Source organism: Dendrobates tinctorius, unplaced genomic scaffold (genome assembly GCF_039654945.1).
Source record: "Dendrobates tinctorius isolate UK_male_01 unplaced genomic scaffold, ASM3965494v1 ptg000005l, whole genome shotgun sequence".
Classification (NCBI taxonomy): domain Eukaryota; kingdom Metazoa; phylum Chordata; class Amphibia; order Anura; family Dendrobatidae; genus Dendrobates; species Dendrobates tinctorius.
Genome location: NW_027361673.1, coordinates 14,116,913 through 14,138,576, shown reverse-complemented (window position 1 = coordinate 14,138,576; position 21,664 = coordinate 14,116,913). Strand labels below are relative to the sequence as shown.

Here is a 21,664-nt window from a genome sequence, read left to right as displayed (position 1 = left end):
ATATAAAAACAAAGATTGTTATTATAATTAGCTCCTGTGACAGAAGAATAAAAATGATATGGGTCCCTGAAAATGGTGACCCCCCCCCAAAAAAAAAACCTATACAAGTTTGGTACAACATTTACTACACGATGAATACCCTAAAAACTGGATGAGCTGCATTTTTTTCACCAATTCATTTAACTTGGAATATTTCTTTCTCATTATCCAGTGCCTTGTATAGTAAAATTTAAAACAATGACACTTCTTGCAGAAAACCAAGCCCTCATATGGCTGTGTCTTCCAAAAAATATGGCTCTAAGAATAAGCAGTGGAAAAACACAAATGTAAAATGTAGTAAGTCTCCCAAATGCTCTGTCTTCCTGAAGCCTTACCGAGTCATTCTAATATCGGAATGTAAGTCCGTCGTCAAGATCCAATTGTCAGAAATGCTCCGTGCTTTCCGTAGCGGCATTGGTTCTGCATTATACGGTTGTTTGGATACCACAGAAATAACGTCCCTCAAAGTTAGAGCGTTCTAAAGCATTAAATGAAATGGTTATAACTTGCTTTCTCTGTGGGGCGGTTTCTGCTTTTATTAGGAATGAACTGCAATTCTATGAGTTGTAGTCATTAGGCCGTCAGTGGAGGGAATTGTCACCGGAGTCTTAGCGTTACAGAGAAGCTTAATTTACTCTATAAGATATTGAATAGTCTGTAATGTCTCTGAATTACTGTGTACACGCATGTTGTTCCTTCTTGGAGACCCGTAGGGACAGAACATGTGTTACCGGTCCCTCATGCATTCTATAGAACATTATATGTGTCATATTTTTTACTAGCCACAAAATAAAATGCTATTCTTGCCATGTGTATAGGAATTCTGCAGTTTTTCACTTTAGTTCTTCCAATTCTGTATTTAGGCGATGTGGGTTTACGATGAAGACATTGGGATGAATTGCCGGGACATTACCTTTGTACCGGGATTGTATAAAATCTTTGATGAAATTCTAGGTGAGTTGTGTCATTGGATGGCAGCGCTCTGCATATAACGGCTATACGGTAACACAAAGATGAACATGCTATTGCTTCATTTAAATTGTCTGGTTTAGAAGACCCAGTTTAGTAATAGAATAGATGTCTCGCTTGGCAATGTTTTAGGTTTGGTGACGTATATAATAACAATCTCAGCTTTGCTTGCCCTCCCAGATCCAGCGCAGCCTCTTCACCCCTGCTTCCTGAGCTCAGGGCTCATGTTGTCTGTCAGCTGACCCGCTGAGTTCAGAGACGTCACAGCTGCAGCTGGTCATCAGAGTTTCAAACTGGTTTAGGCGCAGTGCTGGACCTGGGAAGTATAAAAAAAAGCTCAGCTTGTTATTTTATAAGTCACTGATCATATGGGGTAATATATTTCTGCATTGACAACCCCTGTAAAGAGACCTATTCCTCATTGATTCTTCTGCTCTTTTCCGTTTTGCGATGCATCAATCAATTGCAGAGATATTCACATTTTTTCTTTTGGAGCGCAGCATGTGAAATCTCTGCTTTGCAGTCCAACTGGGAGTTTCTTCACAGTTTTTCTGCAGTTGCACACTTTTCATCCTTCCTCCCAGATGCTACCAGTCGTAACTTGGCAGCTGATCTAGCAGTCTTATCAGTCTCAAATGCTGCCGAGCAGCATCTGCGAGGGAGGGGTTAAAATCTCGGCCTCAGAGAGGACTCTGAAGAAACGCTCCAGAATGAAGAAATATGAATATTTCTTCAGTGAAGTAACAGACCTAAATGGAAAAGAACAGCCAAATCAACAAAGCTCAGGGATCTCTAGGATATATCTTAACTACATTTTTTCAGCAAGTGACATGTTCTCTTCAATAGAAGGGTGTCCTCTAGTCAGGATCCTCTCCTCTTGGTCAGAATAGAGTTACCGGTACATAGTGTCTCTTGCTCTTGAGGACTTGTCCTTTCCTACTACACAAACAACACAATGATTTGATTGACCTTTGGATATGCTGTTGAACACTTTCTTACTTTTAGGGTTTACCTCAGATAATAGCCCATCACTTGAGGTCCCAGTAGGGACCACTTTTGATTTGCTTGTTTCAATAGACCTTTCAAATTAGTAGAAATTGTCCATTTTCGTTCCATACTTTCACTCTTGGGTACCATCTCCTTTCACCTTGTATATCTTCCAAGGCTATTAATGGCTGCTCCAAATTAATACAGAAACTACCAGTAACCATATAGCTGGTACTTCACATCTGTGCTGCTGCAGTCATAAGATATGAGCAATACCGGCTACATTTAACATGATGATTTCCTCTTTTCTGCTCAGTCTCATATTGCAAATCTCATGGTAAAAATTAATATTCATTGAAGTCTCCTTCGGTGTGTGGGTGGAAATGGTTGAAAATAAGCATACCATGATTATAGCTGCCCAATATGTCTCCCGATTTCACACTTTTTTTTGCAACTGTTTTTTATGCAAATTTTCATCTGCTTTTTACAGTACCAGCAATGTCTGAGATTTCAGAAATCTCAAGCACACACATTGTTTTTTTTTCTTGACTGTTTAGTCAAAAGAGCTTGGTTTTTGCAATATGTAGCATGTGACTTCTTTCAGTGTTTTTGCAACATTTTTCACGCATTGAGAGCAATGGGTAGTGCAAAAACACAACAAAAACTAGGCAACACATGCACATACTGTGGGGATGAATGAAGCCATGTCCCGGCATCCGTTCTTCCCTAAATATACTTGAGACCTTTGTGTCCCTTATTATAATCACAAGGACCCCTGTAGCAGTATATGATGCCATTCACTTAATGTGCCATGACACTAGACCGCTGTAGACATTTTAGCAATATTACTGGAATGCCAAGTAGCACATCGGCTTTTAATGAGCGGTATTTACTGCCTGTGCTCATTTTCTTGGTTGGCTTGAAACAAATTTTCTTCTCATTTTACAGTCAATGCAGCCGACAATAAGCAGAGGGATAAAAACATGAGTTGTATTAAAATTTCCATTGATCCGTAAGTAAAAAAAATAAAATTCTTTCTACTTCATATATTTAATGTTGTATTTTCTAAATTCAACTGTGATGGTGGTTTTTAATAGTCAATTTTGTCTAGACCCAGAAGAACATTTATTATTTGAATAGATTTTATGTTTTTCCTTCTTTTTTTCATCTTTTTACCCAGATAAATGTTTGTATAATGTGTATCTTAAAGGGGATCTGTCACCCTTTTTTTTGGCATGCAGCTGCCGGCATAGACATCGGGGACTTATCTACAGCATTCTGTAATGCTGTAGATAAGCCTCCAATGTAACCTGAAAGATAAGAAAAACACGTTATATTATACTCACCGGGGTGGGCGGTCCGGTCCGGTGGGCGTTGCGGTCCGGTCCGACACCTCCCTTCTTCATGCGATGACGTCCTCTTCTCCCGTCCTGTAATGGCTGCGGCGCAGGCGCACTGCTCTGCCCTGTTGAGGGCAGAGCAGAGTCCTGCAGTGCGCAGGCGTCGGGAGAGGTCCGGCTCCTGCGCACTGCAGAATTCTGCTCTGCCCTCAACAGGGCAGAGCAGTGCACTTGCGCCGCAGCCATTACAGGACGGGAGAAAAGGATGTCATCGCATGAAGAAGGGAGGCGTCGGACCGGACCGCAACGCCCACCGGACCGGACCTCCCACCCCGGTGAGTATAATATTGCGTGTTTTTCTTATCTTTCAGGTTACATCGGAGGCATAGCTACATCATTACAGAATGCTGTAGATAAGGTACCAATATCTATGCCAGCAGCTGCAAGCCGAAAAAAAGGGTGACAGATTCCCTTTAATCTTTACAGAAAATGCAGTTCCTATTTTTCCCTAGTAGTTAGGTTATTCCCTAAATCACAATGTTGTAATGGTTAAAATAATGCATTATGGAGTTTGTACCCATATAACTCCACTTTAAATCTGCCTCCTTTTACACATATCACATATACTTCATCAAGGGTATTCGTGAAAAGCTTGTTAGTTGTTTGGTGGGTTATCATATTATTCATTGTTATTTAATTCTTACCTTTGATTGCTTGTGGGATATACTTATCTACAGTATCTACATTTTATTGGGCATTGTGTCTATGTGTATGTCCTTATACCCAAATACTATTGAATATTGATTTATATACCTTTCTGTATACTTGTTTTGAGAATTGACCTAAGCATGCATATACATCTCAATGCCATGGAATGCTGATTCTTATACAGTGGGTACGGAAAGTATTCAGACCCCTTTAAATTTTTCACTCTTTGTTTCATTGCAGCCATTTGGTACATTCCAAAAAAAAATCATTACTCTCTCGCTTCATTGGGGGACACAGGAAACCATGGGTGTATGCTGCTGCCAGTAGGAGGTTGATACTATGCAAAAAAAAAAGGGTTAGCTCCTCCCCAGCAGTATATAACCACCAACTGGCAGAAAGCTAATCAAGGAATCGTAGAGTTGGAAGGGACCTCCTGGGCCAACTGGTCCAACCCCCTGCTCAAAGCAGGATTCGCTAAATCATCCCAGTCAGATGTCTGTCCAGCCTCTGTTTGAAGACTTCCATTGAAGGAGAACTCACCACTTCTCGTGGCAGCCTGTTCCACTCATTGATCACTCTGTCAAAAAGTTTTTTCTACTATCTAACCTGTGTCTCCTGCCATTCAGTTTCATCCCATTGCTTCTAGTCTTTCCTTGTGCAAATGAGAATAAAGATGATCCTTCTACAATGTGACAGCCCTTTAGATATTTGTAGACAGCTATTAAGTCTCCTCTCAGTCTTCTCTTTTGCAAACTAAACATTCCCAAATCCTGCAACCTTTCCTCATAAGACAGGGTTTGCAGACCGGTCACCATTCTGGTTGCTCTTTTCTGAACTTGCTCCAGTTTGTTGATGTCTTTTTTAAAATGTGGTGCCCAAAACTGGGCACAATATTCCAGATGAGGTCTGACCAAAGAGGAGTAGAGGGAAATAATGACTTCACGTGATCTAGACTGTATGCTTCTGTTAATACATCCTAGAATTGCATTTGGCTTTTTTGCTGCTGCATCACACTGTTGACTCATATTCAGTCTGTGATCTATTAGTATACCCAAGTCTTTTTCACATGTGCTGTTGCTTAGCCCTATTCCTCCCATTCTGTATATGCTTTTTTCATTTTTATTGCCCAGATGTAGTACTTTGCATTTTTCCCTGTTAAAAACCATTCTGTTAGTTGCTGCCCACTGCTCCAGTTTATTTATATCTTTTCGAATCCTCTCTCTCTCTCTTCTCTAGTATTAGCTATCCCTCCTAGCTTTGTGTCATTAGCAAATTTAATCAGTTTACCCTCAATTCCTTCATCTAAGTCATTGATAAAGATGTTGAACAATACAGGGCCCAGGACAGAGCCCTGTGGTACCCCACTTGAGACATTCTTCCAACTGGATGTGCAGCCAGCTAATCAGTTTTAGCTTAGGCTATGTGGACACGTTGCGCAACTCCCGCAGAAAAACTAGCGTTTTGTAAGCATAGTTAGCTTGCAGAATGCTAGCGTTTTCCATGCGATCTATAGCATTGCTTGCAGAACTGATTGACAGGTTGGTCACACTTGTCAAACACAGCGTTCGACAAGTGTGACCAAATTTTTACTATTGAGGCTGCCTATGCAGCATCAGTAGTAAAAAGATCTAATGTTAAAAATAATTAAAAAAATAAAAAATCGTGTTTTTCTCACCTTCCGACGTCCCGCGCAGCGTTCCCTATCATCGCAATGCTCCAGTTCCCAGTGATGCCTTGCGAGACCTTTGATGACGTAGCGATCTCGCGAGACCGCTACGTGATCACAGGTCCTTGCCACAAGGCATTACTGGTGACGGGAGCATCGGTGAGGCTGCCCGGGACGCCGGAAGGTGAATATAACCCAATTTTTTTTATTTTAATTCTATTTTTTACAGGGATGTGGTACCCACAGCCTTTAGGAGAGTCTCCTGTCCTCCACCCCCTGGGTCCCATCCGCAAATGTTGTGCTTACTTTTCGCATGGTGGGCACAGCCACATGCGTAAAGTAAGCAGAACAATGCATTCCTATGTGGGCGGAATCGCCATGATTCCGCAAAATTATTGAGCATGCTGCGTCTTTTTCCGCAATGCGATTCCGCCGCGGGAAAATTCGCAGCATTAGCACAGCATTGTGGAATCCCATGGGATTGCATGGGATGATGTTTTTTTTGTGTTTTCGTGGCAAAATCACGCTTTAAAAAATGCTGCAAAAAAGCGCAACGTGTGAACGCAGCCTTAGTGTCAGTAGGAGGTGGACACAGGCTGCTCTCAGCCCCGTATCTACCTTTAGGTTTTGTTGTTTTTTTATTAATGATCTCTATTTTTCAGATACAGCTGTGATTCTGGGTGACGGAGTGTAATCGGTCACTCTGCTATAATTTTTTTCTCATTAATGTACACTCTGCACCCCATCTTGACTGAAAAAAACAGAAATATAGAAATGTTTGCAAATTTATTAAACAAGAAAAACTGAAACCTCACATGGTCATTAGTATTCAAACCCCGTGCGCAGACACTAATATTTATGTCACATGCTGTCCAATTCCTTGTAATCCTCCTTGAAATGGTTCTACTCCTTCATTGGAGTCCAGCTGTGTTTAATTAATCTGATAGGACTTGATTTGTAAAGGCACACACCTGTCTATATAAGACCTGACAGGAGACAGTGCATGTTAGATCAAATGAGAATCATGAGGTCAAAGGAACTGGCCAAGGAGCACAGAGACAGATCTGGCCAAGGTTACAAAATAATTTCTGCAGTACTCAACGTTCCTAAGAGCACAGTGGTCTCCATAATCCTTAGATGGAAGAAGTTTGGGACCACCAGAAGTCTTCCTAGACCTGGCCGTCCAGCCAAACTGGGCAATTGAGGGAGAAGAGCCTTGGTGAAAGAAGTACCCCAAGATCACTGTGGCTGAGCTCCACAGATGTAGTAGGGAGATGGGAGAAAGTTCCACAAAGTTAACTATCACTGCAGCCCTCCACCAGTTGGGCATTTATGGCAGACTGGCCCGACGGAAGCCTCTCCTCATTGCCAGACATATGAAAGCCCGCATAGAGTTTGCTAAAAAGCACATGAAGGACTCCCAGACTATGAGTAATAAGATTCTCTGGTCTGATGAGACGAACATAGAACTTTTTGGTGATAATTCTAAGTGGTATGTGTGGAGAAAACTAGGCACTGCTCATCACCTGCCCAATACAATCCCAACAGTGAAACGTGGTGGCAGCATCATGCTATGGGGGTGTTTTTCAGCTGCAGGGACAGCATGACTGGTTGCAATTGAAGAAAACATGAATGCGGCCAAGTACAGAGATATCCTTGATTGAAAACCTCTTCCAGAGTGCTCTGGACCTCAGACTTGGCCGAAGTTTCACCTTCCAGCAACACAATGACCCTAAGCACACAGCTAAAATAACAAAGGAGTGGCTTCAGAACAACTCTGTGACCATTCTTGACTGGCCCAGCCTGAGCACTGACCTAAACCCAATTGAGCATCTCTGGAGAGACCTGAAAATGGCTGTCCACCAACATCCACCATCCAACCTGACGGAACTGGAGAGTATCTGCAAAGAAGAATAGCAGAGGATCCCCAAATTCAGGTGTGAAAAACTTGTTGCATCATTCCCAAGAAGACTCATGGCTGTACTAGCTCAAAAGGGTGCTTTTACTCAATACTGAGCAAAGGGTCTGAATACTTATGACCATGTGAAATTTCAGTTTTTCGTTTTTAATACATTAGCGAAAATTTCTACATTTCTGTTTTTTTTAGTCAAGATGGGGTGCAGAGTGTACATTAATGAGAAAAAAGTGAACTTTTTTGAATTTACCAAATGGCTGCAATGATACAAAGAGTGAAAAATTTAAAGAGGTCTGATTACTTTGCATACCCACTGTGCATGATTGATCATTTTTTGCTACTTGTATGTTATACCATGCATTGACTCTACCCTATACTTTCTCTGGTTTCCAACCATTGCTCAGCCACCAATTTTAATAAATTTGTGTTTGTATTGCTGGGATTACTTGCACCTGCTGTTCTTATGAATTGAATTTAATAAAGATTATGATGTTTTAATATATTGGATTTATTTATTCCGTCTTGGCACTTGTTTTTTCATAAACTCAGAACATTTGCAGTTTCACATCACTGGTCTGTCATCAGCAATCTACAAACTGCATAGTAATCACAAGCTGCCTGTGGAGGAGTGCAGAAGTGTTGAGCTCTGATAGAAACCAGCTAGCAGTGACGTAAAACTGCATACTGATGTACAGTAGATGACAGAAAATAATATTGGTCAGGCAGGGGTACTGTACAGGAACAGAGCGTGCACAGACGCAATGATGGGCGAAATGTATGCTGTTCAGAACCAAACAGGCAGGGAACTGCAGCATTGAGGAGAAGCAAGAGGTTGCTGGGAAATGTAGTTTTAGCACATAAAAATTAGGACTGCCCATTCTGCTATGTGAAGCTGGATGCGCTGAGAGGCAGATAGATGGAAAAAAAAAAAGAGAGAAGTACAAGAGAGAAACTTTTTGTTAGGCTTAATTTCTATTTTTTTATCAACAAGTATGAACTTACTGGACTTTGCGAAAAATGGGATCCTGGGGATAACTTTAAGTTTTATTCATCAATTTCTTACTTATGAAAATTGTCTCTTCAGAGAGGAAGAGGACTAGAACTGTGTTGCCACCAATAGGAAGCAGGAATCCTAAAAGTCAATATCGATTCTCCAAGGAGCCTTGTCATATGGCTTAGGATAAAAGCCACAACCAGAATCTCAATTGGTAGACACTGTGTTTCGAGTTATTACCCCCTCGTCAGTGCAAAGTATCAGATCTGGTTTGGCTAAGCAGCAGGTTTTGTAGACCTGAATGGCAAATGTCACTAGTTTTGCAGTAATACACCCCAGATTTACTCTTTGCAGCTGTTGGGTAACTTGTACATGCCACTCAAGATACCTGGAACTGGGGTCTCGCTGTCCCCTTATCATGTTGCTTCCAGATTACATAGCAACATAGCGAAAACCTGCTGACATATCCCCTTTAATGGCTTACATTCTAAATCCCCACTTCTTCTATTTTTAAAGCCATTGTTTTATGAACCCCGTGCCTGTCATTACAGATTTCCTTTGAAACGCTGCCTGTGGCATTGCAGTATAAAGCACAAGCAATTGGATCGCATCTTCAAGTCCCCTAAAGGGGTAAAACAGAACATAAAAAAAGTTTTAAGTCACATGAAAATAAATGTTCAAATCACCCCTCTCCCCAACCAATCACGAAGCATCTTTTATTTCACCAGAGCTGTTTGAAAGAAGCCGAGCTGTGATTGGTTGCTATGAGCAACAGTTTTCGTTGCAACCAATCACTAAGCATCTCTCATTTCACCAGAGCTGGTTAAAAGAAACTGAGCTGTGATTGGTTGCTATGAGCAAGTTTCCCCACTTGACAACACCTCAGCAGACACTGACCGAGTGAGAGAAATCTAGCATCCCCGGAAACATAAGCTCCCAGCCATTGTCTGCCCCCAGAAAGGAGCAGAGAACACATGACAGAAATTATTCACCCCCTCCGATGCCCATATACCCATCACACATCCTCCATCCCATAGGCACATCTGCCCTCTTAAAGGGATCTCCGGTATGGAAGTTAGGGTAAATCCCTCAGCGCTCTGATTCTCACCCCAAGCTTCTATTAAAGGGATCATTGGTATGGAAGTTAGGGAAAATCCACTCAGCACTTTGGTTTTGACCTCAGGCCTCTCTTAAAGGGATCCCCGGTATGAAAGTTAGGACTGTTCCACTCAGTGCTCTGGTTCTGACTCCAGGCTGACTGGATGATGTGGGATATTAGGGGTAGTAGTCCGGTGACTGATGGGATGATGTGGAATATTAGGGGTAGTAGTCCGGTGGTTCTGGTTGACGGGATGATGTGGGATATTTGGGGTAGTAGTCTGGTGGCTTTGACGGGATGATGTGAGATACTAGGGGTAGTAGTCTGGTGGCTCTGACGGGACGATGTGGGATATTAGAGGGGTAGTAGTCCGGTGGCTCTGGCTGACGGGACGATGTGGGATATTAGGAGTAGTAGTCCGGTAGCTCTGGCTGACGGGATGATGTGGGAAATTAGGGGTAGTAGTCCGGTGGCTCTGGCTGACGGGATGATGTGGGATATTAGTGGCTGTTGTCCAGTGGCTCTGGCTGATGGGATGGTGTGGGATATTAGGGGTAGTAGTCTGGTGGCTTTGACGGGATGATGTGAGATATTAGGGGTAGTAGTCCGGTGGCTCTGACGGGATGATGTGGGATATTAAGGGGGTAGTAGTCCGGTGGCTCTGGCTGACGGGATGATGTGGGATATTAGTGGTAGTAGTCCAGTGGCTCTGGCTGACGAGATAATGTGGGATATTAGGGGTAGTAGTCCGGTGGCTCTGGCTGACGGGATGATGTGGGATATTAGTGGTAGTTGTCCGGTGGCTATGGCTGACAGGATGATGTAGGATATTTAGGGTTGTAGTCCGGTGGCTTTGACGGGATGATGTGGGATATTAGTAGTCCAACTCAGAATTAATTTATTTTTCGTCACTAAAATAGTAAAATGGACATGTTTGGTATTGCCGTAATCGTATTGCTAGGTCATTTTTACCACAAAATGTATACTGTAAAAACTATTCCCAAGAAACAATGTGAGAATTGTTTTTACCCAATTTCACTGCGTGTGGAATTTTTATCCCCATTTTCAAGTACACTGTGTGGTAAAATGAATGGTGTCCTTCAAAAATACGACTCGCCCCGTAAGAAACAAGCCCTCATATGACTATGTGGGCAGAAAAATAAGTTATGGCTCTGGGAAGAAGGGGAGAAAAAAACGGAAATTGGCTGCGGCGTGAAGGGGTTGCGTATTCTTACCGATGGCATCTTTTATGTGTATGGAGTTATTTAGTTCTGTTTCATGGTATTCACCCAGTCCGTTTGTCCTAGTAAATACATTGCATAGGAGAGCCCTCTATGACATTTTTACATCTTGGCACTTTACAAGCTGTCCCATGAATGTGACATAAATATCTTGTGTGTGCAGTTATTTTATATTTTATTAAAAAATTGTGACCCCGATTCATCAGTGTTTACTCCAAGAATTTGACCAAAAACACTTAGAAAAATTGCAAAGTGTTTGTCATTTCTATGGCAGTTTTGTCTAGCTCCGCCAAAATAGAGCGGAGACAGGGTGTGGCAACACCTTGTGTAATTCATGACGAGCTCTGGCATACCTACCTCCACAAATATTACTCCAGTCTCTGACTAGAGTACTAAGATTTGGGGCAAGGCATCAGGGTTGCACACCACTTTTTAAGTTGCATCGGATTCATTCAGAGGCTTGCTCTTCGAATGAATCGGGCGCCTCTAACTCCACAATGCCCCCTCATCAATAGTGGCACGTAGAGTGGTCTTGCTGAATCTGGGCCTATGTCTCTGCTTGGCTTTGTCAGCAGGATCTGCCAGCATGGGTGGGACAGGTTAGATGTGCAGCCATCTATATACTCTTTTTGGTCAATATACTGAGGGTCGTATTTGGCCGCTTGCTGCTTCCATTCTGGAGACTTGAACAGACATGTTTATAGTGGAGCTGCGGTTGTAGTGGGTTTGCCAGTAGTCCTCTAAAGTCCTGACCAATTGTCTATTAAACATTTGGAGTCGAGGATGTGCAAAAAGGTGTTCAGTATGATGTTAAACTCATAAAATACGGTAATCATATGCCGCTTTTGTTTACAGTTTACTTTTTACATAGGAGTAATTCACATTAGAAAAAAAAACTTACTTTGAAAAATAAGTGAATATTTCTCTTTTTGTTGTTTTCAGTGACTCAAATATCATTAGTATTTGGAACAATGGGAAAGGAATTCCAGTGGTGGAGCATAAAGTAGAGAAGGTCTACGTCCCCGCTCTGATATTCGGCCAGTTATTAACTTCCAGCAACTACGATGATGAGGAGAAAAAAGTGACGGGCAAGTTAATTTGTTTAAATAGCAATCAACACCTACTGTAAGTGTTTGTCTATGGAAATAATTCTGTTTCAGGACTTATGCTGTTTGCAGCAGTCGTCTATCATAAGCATGCTATCTTTTGTATGGACATAATTGCTTGTTTTTAAGATGAAAGTTGAGAACTTCTTTATTATGTTTGTTGCAGGTGGCCGCAATGGTTATGGTGCTAAACTTTGCAATATATTCAGTACAAAATTCACAGTGGAAACAGCCTGCAAAGAGTACAAACACAGCTTTAAACAGGTATGTGACACGTCTTCCCTGATATCAGGACAACACAGTGGGCTGAGATATATAAAATATTCCAATTATGTAAATTTCCCTGTGACCCCAATTATGTAGACACAGAGAGACCCTTCTTAAGGGGGCTTCACACATAGCGATATCGCTAGCAATATCGCTAAAGCGTCACCGATTTTGTGACGCAGCAGCGATATTGCTAGCGATATCGCTATATGTGACACTTACCTCCGACCGGCTCCCCCGCTTGCTATCGCTGATCTCGCAAGAACGTCCTGGGCCGTTCTCGTTGGCGGCTTCCTGCTGGCGCCGACAAGCGACGCGTGGACGCGGGAGGGAGGACGTCTTCATCGCCGCGTCTGACAGGTAAGTACCGACCGCTGCTACGTCGCTGGTGAGATCTGCCTGTTTGGCAGCTCACTAGCGATCATTTAGCGATGCACCAGCGATCCTGACCGGGTCGTATCGTTGTCGGGATCGCTGGTGCATCGCTAAATGTAACGGGACCCTTAGAAACAAACCAGCTTTTTGACTCTTAGCAGTTTGCAATTATTATGGGAGGATGCTAGCGGCCTAATATTATAATTGAAGAACCGTCCGAGTAACTTTGGCTCTAGCAGAGTACACTCTTAGGCCTCTTTCACACTTCAGTTTTTTGCATCAGTCATAAGAGAGAGAGAGAGAGACTGCTGCCCAGACTTCCTCTTCATGTTCAATGTTCAGTTTAACCAAAGGCGGAGACTGTGAGACCAGCGCTGATTGGGCACCGGTGTCACATGTCATTCCATCGCATTACAGCCCTGGGACCGCGAGTGCTGACACCGCTGGAACGGAGCCGGCACGGGAGGTGAGTATAGGCTTTATTTTATCGGGGCCGAATATTTAGTTTAAAAAAGGGTTGTCCTAGTAGAGGACAACCCCTTTAAGTACGCTGTTTCAATTCTCAGCATAAAGGCTATGTGTACATGTTGTCTTTTTAAAGAAGCCCTCATCCCATCAAAGTTTTTATCCTCTTATTATATTGCATTCATAGTAATATATATATCACTGTGTACTTACAATTACTCATTTTTCCTTTCTACCCAGATAATTCTTCTCTTTTCCATTAGGTCTATGACATCACGTGATTAAAAACTGGCTAGCTGAATCTTTATAAGCTCTATGTAGAAACAGGAGGTCAATTTTCCATGTATTAATCATAAGTTACAGCGAAAGTCCCTGGATGGGATGAGGGAGCAGCTGGGTCAGGACTTAAATGCAGGGACAAAAAACTTACTGTTTCTACATAGAGCAGAGAAAAGAGAAGAATTAGCTGGATAGGAAGGCAAAATGAGCAATTGTAAGTACACAGAGCTAAATAATATGGTGATGGCAATATTTTAAGAGGATAGAAACATTGATGGGAGGAGGAGTGCTTCTTTAAGGCTGATTCCACCCGGAATATGACTGAAAAGCACCACAAAAGCGCCCCATAAAATTAATATAATGCTCAGCAATGTCAAAACGCACATGTTCTGTCTTATGTCACTTCTTTTTACTGCTTCAGGGTTCGAAAACCCTGAAGCGGATAAAAGAAGTGACCAGTCCATTTTTGAAAATATAAAGGAAAAGATGCCGGTAGTGGAGCCGCAAAAACATCTGAAAAGAGGCTGGCAAAGTTCATTTATCAAAGTGGCTGCCAGTGTTTTCCTGAAGTGGCTTTGCCATAAAAAACAACCCGGCGAGACTGCCCCAGTTTAAAAGACGTTGTGTGCACACACCCTTAGTGTAGCTTTCGATGTTGGAACACAGAGGACAATCCCCAATGGACGCCCCCTTCATTAACCCCCTATATGCTCTAATAAGGTGTATGGATGGAGTTTTTTTGGCTTGAACAGCTCTTTTTAAATCAGTATTCTTGCTTTCTAAACTATTTTGAATTTGATTTTATAGTAATAGACATTTTTCAGGTAAGCCCACTCACATCAAAAATTTTACAGGATTTGTACATTGTATAGAACTGATTGACTGTACGTTCGTATGAGCAGGAATCTTCTAATGTATCTTCTCCTTACAGCTTTATTTCCTATAAATCATACACGCTTAGTTTAGTTGAGCATGCATGTGTTTCCAATAAGAAGGAATATTCTGGTGGGTTATTTCCAATGAGAACAAACAATTGGGCGTGTTGAAATCCACCATGTCTAATTCTTCTTTACCCGACATTTGCTGTTTATGGAGGTTCACTTCCTCTGAATTTGGCAGGTTTGTCAGACTTTCCTCACAGTATAATAATATCTTTCATACTTTGTGCACACGCTAGTGTCTTCATGACTATTTATGTATTTTAGATATGAGATTAATTGCACACTTTAACAGTTCTCTTTTTCATCTAGATCTGGATGAACAATATGCAGAAGACCTCAGACCCGAAGATTAAGTATTTTGATGGCGATGACTACACATGTATCACATTCCAGCCAGATTTATCCAAGTTCAATATGGAGAAATTAGACAAGGATACCGTGGCTCTCTTAACAAGAAGAGCTTATGATGTCGCTGGCTCCTGTAAAGGTGTCCGAGTGATGCTGAATGGGAAGAAGCTTCCTGTAAGTTGGATATGTCTTCAGACTGGGATCCTATTGGGCTCGATACTGCTGCCTATTAATGCTCACTATTTTATAGGTAAATGGATTCCGCAGTTACGTAGATCTTTACGTAAAGGAGAAATTGGATGAGACGGGTGTAGCTCTGAAAGTAATCCATGAACTTGTGAACGAGCGGTGGGATGTGTGCCTCACATTGAGTGAAAAAGGCTTTCAGCAGATCAGTTTTGTCAATAGTATAGCTACCACAAAGGTAAGAAGGTGGATAGTTCCACTTTTAAACACTCATGTTAGATTATATGTCATAACTCCTCATGGACAATAGCCTCCAGCTCATTAATGTTCTTGGGTTTGTGTGCTGCAACCTCCTACTTCAAATCTCCCTAAAGAATTTCTATGGGCGACTGATGGCCACTGCTGAATCTTACAGGGATTCTTCTGAAACCAAGCTTTGGTGGACTTTTGAAGTACTGTATGCTTGGAGTCATAGTCCTGTTGGGTAATTCATGAATAATGGAGCTGGAGACTAACCCATATTTTGCGTCTCCTGTGTTTTGGTGTCCGTTATTGCGGCACTTATGCTTTACCTGTTGGAAATATGGTCTTTGGGGATTTGTTCTCCAAAGTGTGTTACTAGGGATTCATGAGCCAGTAGTTTAAACACTTACATTTTACTTTGTATGAAAAGATGACCTGTCATTTTGGTGTATCCTTAAATTCTTTGACTTGCGTGATTAAAGCCATTTTTCTCACAGGGTGGTAGACATGTGGACTATGTTGTGGATCAGATAGTATCTAAGCTCATTGAAGTTGTGAAGAAAAAGAATAAAGCTGGAGTTTCGGTGAAGCCATTCCAGGTGACGTGCAGCTCTCTTTTCTGGACTCTTTCAGCTGTCTATTGCTTTTCAATACTGAAGTTACTCTCATTTAAGAAACTAGAATAAATGTGTAAAGTTTACCTCTTGGCAAACTCTTCTTTGTCTCGGGCATGGAGATGTCTACAAGCGTGGAAATTCAGCTGCACAGGCAACTCTATGTGGCCCAGTGTGCACCAGTTACTCATGCCTCAGCATTCTCCAGTGGGGTGTCTCCATGGTTTAGGGTTCAGATCGGTTGAGTTCCATCAGAGGTACACTTGAAATTGGTGACACCAAAAATCAGCACAAATGGAAATACCGTATATACTTGTGCATAAGTCAGGTTGATCCGTAAGAGAAAAGAGGAGGCTTATAAAGCAGGCGATATTACTGAATTCAAGAACCTTAGGAACTCGCTATCTAAAGAGATCAAGTTAGCCAAACACGAGTATGCAAAGATTCTGGAGGAAAGGTTCTCATCAAAAGATACTAGATCTGCATGGAGAGGATTAACCCCTTCACCCCCAAGGGTGGTTTACACGTTCATGACCGGGCCAATTTTTACAATTCTGACCACTGTACCTTTATGAGGTCATAACTCTGGAACGCTTCCATGGATCCCAGTGATTCTGACATTGTTTTCTCGTGACATATTGTACTTCATGTTAGTGGTAAAATTTCATTCAAATAACTTGTGTTTATTTGTGAGAAAAACGGAAATTTGGCGAAAATTTTGAAAATTTCGCAATTTTCCAACTTTGAATTTTTTTGCCCTTAAATCACAGAGATACGGCACACAAAAAACTTGATAACTAACATTTCCCACATGTTTACTTTACATCAGCACAATTTTGGAACCAAAATTTTTTTTTGTTAGGAAGTTATAAGGGTTAAAAGTTGACCAGCGATTTCTCATTTTTACAACACCATTTTATTTTTAGGACCACATCACATTTGAAGCCACTTTGAGGGGTCTATATGATAGAAAATACCCAAAAGTGACACCATTCTAAAAACTGCACCCCTTAAGGTACTCAAAACCACATTCAAGAAGTTTATTAACCCTTTAGGTGCGTCACAGGAATTTTTTTGAATATTTAAAAAAAAAAATGAACATCTAACTTTTTTTCATAAAAAATTGAACCTGAAGTATTTTTTTTTTATTTTACCAAGGGTAACAGGAGAAATTGGACTGCAAAAGTTATTGTGCAATTTGTCCTGAGTACGCTGATACCTGATATGTGGGGGGGAACGACTGTTTCGGCGCATGGCAGAGCTCAGAATGGAAGGAGCGCCGTTTGACTTTTTCAATGCAAAATTGGCTGGAATTCAGATTGGACGTCATGTCACGTTTGGAGAGTCCCTGATGTACCTAAACAGTGGAAACCCCCTACAAGTGACCCCATTTTAGAAACTAGACCCCCCAAGGAACTTATCTAGATATGTGGTGAGAACTTTGAACCCACAAGGGCTTTACAGAAGTTTATAACGTACAGCGGTACAATTAAAAAATTATATTTTTTCCACAAAAATGATCTTTTCACTCCAATTTTTATTTTCCCAAGGGTAACAGGACCCTAAAAGTTATTGTGCAATTTGTCCTGAGTACGCTGATACCCCACATGTGGGGGTATACTACTATTTGGGCGCATGGCAGAGCTCGGAAGTGAAGCAGCGCCATTTGACGTTTTTGGCTGGAATTGAGATCGGACACCATGTCGCGTTTGGAAAACTCCTGATTTACCAAAACAGTGGAAACCCCCCACAAATGACACCATTTTGGAAACTAGACCCCCTAAGGAACTTATCTAGATGTGTGGTGAGAACTTTGAACCCCCATGGGCTTCACAGAAGTTTATAACATAAAGCCGGACAATTAAAAAATCATATTTTTTCCACAAAAATGATCTTTTCACCCTCAATTCTTATTTTTCCAAGGGTAACAGGACCCTAAAAGTTATTGTGCAATTTGTCCTGAGTACGCTGATACCCCACATGTGGGGGTAAACCACTATTTGGGCGCATGGCAGAGCTCGGAAGGGAAGCAGCGCCATTTGACGTTTTTGGCTGGAATTGAGATCGGACACCATGTCGCGATTGGAAAACCCCTGATGTACCTAAACAGTGGAACCCCCCACAAATGACACCATTTTGTAAACTAGACCCCCCAAGGAACTTATCTAGATGTGTGGTGAGCACTTTGAACCCCCCAGTGCTTCACAGAAGTTTATAACGCCCGGGCGTGAAAATAAAAAATTCGTATTTTTTCCACAAACATGATCTTTTAGTCACCATTTTTTTATTTTCCCAAGGGTACCAGGAGAAATTGGACCCCAAAAGTTGTTGTCCAATTTGTCCTGAGTATGCTGATACCCCATATGTGGGAAAAAACTACTGTATGGGCACACGTCGGGGCTCGGAAGGGAAGTAGTGACATTTTGGAATGCAGACTTTGATGGAATGGTCTGCGGGTGTCATGTTGCCTTTGGAGAGCCCCTAATGTACCTAAACAGTGGAAACCCCCACAAATGACCCCATTTTGGAAACGAGACCCCCTAAGGAACTTATCTAGATGTGTGGTGAGCGCTTTGAACCCCCAAGGGCTTCACAGAAGTTTATAATGCCCGGGCATGAAAATAAAAAAATCGTATTTTTTCCACAAACATGATCAATTAGTCCCCAATTTTTTTATTTTCTCAAGGGTAACAGGAGAAATTGAGCCGCAAAAGTTGTTGTCCAATTTGTCCTGATTACGCTGACACCCCATATGTGGGAGAAAACTACTGTATGGACACACGTCAGGGCTCGGAAGGGAAGTAGTGACGTTTTGGAATGCAGACTTTGATGGAATGGTCTGCGGGTGTCATGTGCGTTTGGAGAGCCCCTGATGTACCTAAACTATTGAAACTCCCCACAAGTGACCCCATTTTGGACACTAGACCCACCACAGAACTTATCTAGATGTGTGGTGAGCACTTTGAACCCCCAAGTGCTTCACAGACGTTTATAACACTCGGACGTGAAAATAAAAAAATCATTTTTTTCCACAAAAATGATATTTTTGCCCCCAATTTTTTATTTTCCTAAGGGTAACAGGAGAAATTGGACCCCAAAAATTGTTTTGCAATTTGTCCTGAGTAGGCTGATACCCTACATGTGGGGGTAAAACACTGTTTGGGCGCATGGCAGAGCTTGGAAGGGAAGGAGCACCATTTGACTTTTTCAACTCAGAATTGGCTGGAATTGAGATCAGACGCCATATTGCATTTGGAGAGCCCCTGAAGTGCCCAAACAGTGGAAACCCCCAATTCTAACTCCAACCCGAACCCCAACACACCCCTAACCCTAATCTCAGCCCTAACCCTAGCCCTAGCCCTAACCCTAATGGAAAAATGGAAATAAATACATTTTTTTTATTTTATTTTTCCCTAACTAAGGGGGTGATAACGGGGGGTTTGATTTACTATTTATGGCGGTTTTTATATTTGGCAGCTGTCGCACGCTAAAAGACGCTTTTTATTGTAAAAATAGTTTTTGCATCACCACATATTGAGAGCTATAATTTTTCCGTATTTTGACCCACTGAGTCATGTGAGGTCTTATTTTTTGCGGGACGAGTTGACGTTTTTATCGGTACCATTTTCGGGCACGTGACATCTTTTGATCGCTTTTTATTCCGATTTTTGGGACGCAGAATGAACAAAAACCAGCGTTTCATGAATTTCTTTTGGGGGGGTGCGTTTACACCGTTCCGCGTGCGGTAAAACTGATAAAGCGGTTTTATTCTTCGGGTCAGTACGGTTACAGCGATACCTCATTTAGGTCATTTTTTTATGTTTTGTCGGTTTTATGCAATGAAAACTATTTTATATAAAAAATAATTATTTTTGCATCACTTTATTCTGCGAGCTATAACTTTTTTATTTTTTCGCTGATGATGCTGTATGGCGGCTCGTTTTTTGCGGGACAAGATGACGTTTTCAGCGGTACCATGGATATTTATATGCGTCTTTTTGATCGCGCGTTATTACACTTTTTGTTTGGCGGTATGATAATAAATCATTATTTTTTGCTTCGTTTTTTATTTTTATTTTTGAAGGGGTTCGCTAAAGGGGTTAACTAATGGGACAGTTTTATAGGGCGGGTCGTTACGGACGCGGCGATACCTAATATGTGTACTTTTATTGTTTTGTTTTTTTTTTATTTCCAAAAAATGGATTTATTGGGGGAATATTTTTTTTTTTTCTAATTTATTTGGCGATTTTTTTTAAATTATTTTAACATTTTTTTTTATTTTTTTTTTTAACTTTATTAAATAGTCCCAGGTGGGACATCACTGTCCTGTGACAGATCGCTAAAGGCTTCCTCATGCCTGCGCTTTGCAGGCACTGAGGAAGCCAGCTTCCTGCAGGCCCCCGAAGGCCCCCGTCGCCATCTTGGATTCGGGGGCCTGGAGGAAAGGAGCCCCCCCGCAGCAGCGCTGCACATTGCGCTGCCGTGGGGGGCTCAGGGAAGCACGGAGGGAGCCCCCTCCCTGCCGATGCTTCTCTTTAACTCCCGGTACACCGCGATCATGTTTGATCGCGGTGTGCAAGGGGTTAACGTGTCGGGGGCGGTCCGTGACCGCCCCTGACACATTGTGCCGGGTGTCAGCTGTGATAATCAGCTGACACCCGGCCGCGATCAGCGGCGCTCACCACGTGGGCACCGCTGATCGCGGTAGACGTACTATCCCGTCCATGGGCATAGGGGCCCAGGTCCCATGGACGGGATAGTACGTCGGATGTCAGAAAGGGGTTAAGAGAGGTCACCAATTATAAAAGCCACCCCACTATAGTGAACCCCAGCAGAAGTCTGGCAGCAGAGTTAAATGAATTCTACTGCAGATTTGAGGCAAGCTCTACACACAGTGGCTATTCATCTCTGAGCTCCTCAGTCTGTTCATACAAAGATCATTCATTGTGCAACACCCAAGTAGTGATCTCCGAGGCAGAGGTGATACGCATCCTGAAGGGACTTAAGGTCAAAAAGGCACCTGGCCCTGATGGTGTATCTCCAGTGTGTCTGAAAGTATGTGCTACCCAGCTTGCCCCTATACTGACAAATATATACAATGTGTATATAATGTGTACTGAAAGAGTGCGTTGTACCTCAGTGTTGGAAAAATTCCACAATTATCCCTGTCCCCAAGAAAGTGGGATCCTCTGAGTTGAATGACTATAGACCAATAGCACTCACATCTGTAGCTATGAAAGTCTTCGAAAGAATTATGATGTCCCACCTGATAAAATTCACGCAGAAGCTATGGGACCCGCTTCAGTTTGCCTATAAGGAGAATCGTTCGGCAAACGACATTGTCAATCTGGCACTGAAGTACATTTTGGATCATACAGATGAACTGCACTCATATGTCCGGATTCTTTTCATGGACTTTAGCTCAGCGTTCAGTACCATTGATCCGAATTTACTTCATAAGAAAATGGTAGCTCTTGGAGTCCCTCTCAACTTATGCTTGTGGATTTATAACTTCCTGACAGCCAGGATACAGAGTGTAAAAGTTGGACCATTCACTTCGGACACCTTGGTCACAAACATCGGGGCACCTCAGGGGTGTGTTTTGTCCCCGTTACTGTTTTCTCTCTATACGAATGATTGCATCTCTTCAGCAGACGCAGTAAAAATCTTGAAATTTGCCGATGATATGACACTGATTGGTCTCATCAGGGGAAATGCTGAAGACTTGTATCGGAGTGAGGTGGAAAGAATATGTGACTGGTGTAAAGCCAATAATCTTGTACTCAACACTAAAAAAACTGCTGAGATGGTTGTGGATTTTAGGAAAGATCAACATGAGATACTTCCAATCTACATCCATGACGAAGTGGTTCTTAGGGTCA

The 21,664-nt window shown here is 42.1% G+C and overlaps 1 protein-coding gene across 3 annotated transcripts in view; it reads left to right on the top strand.

Annotated features, from left to right (window-relative positions):
* The window catches only part of TOP2B (DNA topoisomerase II beta), a 164,473-nt gene that overhangs the window by 22,309 nt on the left and 120,500 nt on the right, over positions 1-21,664 (top strand). For all 3 annotated transcript variants that reach the window (XM_073568361.1, XM_073568360.1, XM_073568362.1), the window contains exons 3-9: positions 903-993; positions 2,944-3,007; positions 11,901-12,046; positions 12,231-12,328; positions 14,701-14,913; positions 14,990-15,163; positions 15,666-15,767. In XM_073568361.1, coding sequence (XP_073424462.1) covers positions 903-993; positions 2,944-3,007; positions 11,901-12,046; positions 12,231-12,328; positions 14,701-14,913; positions 14,990-15,163; positions 15,666-15,767 — 888 coding nt within the window. The remainder of the gene's footprint in view (positions 1-902; positions 994-2,943; positions 3,008-11,900; positions 12,047-12,230; positions 12,329-14,700; positions 14,914-14,989; positions 15,164-15,665; positions 15,768-21,664) is intronic.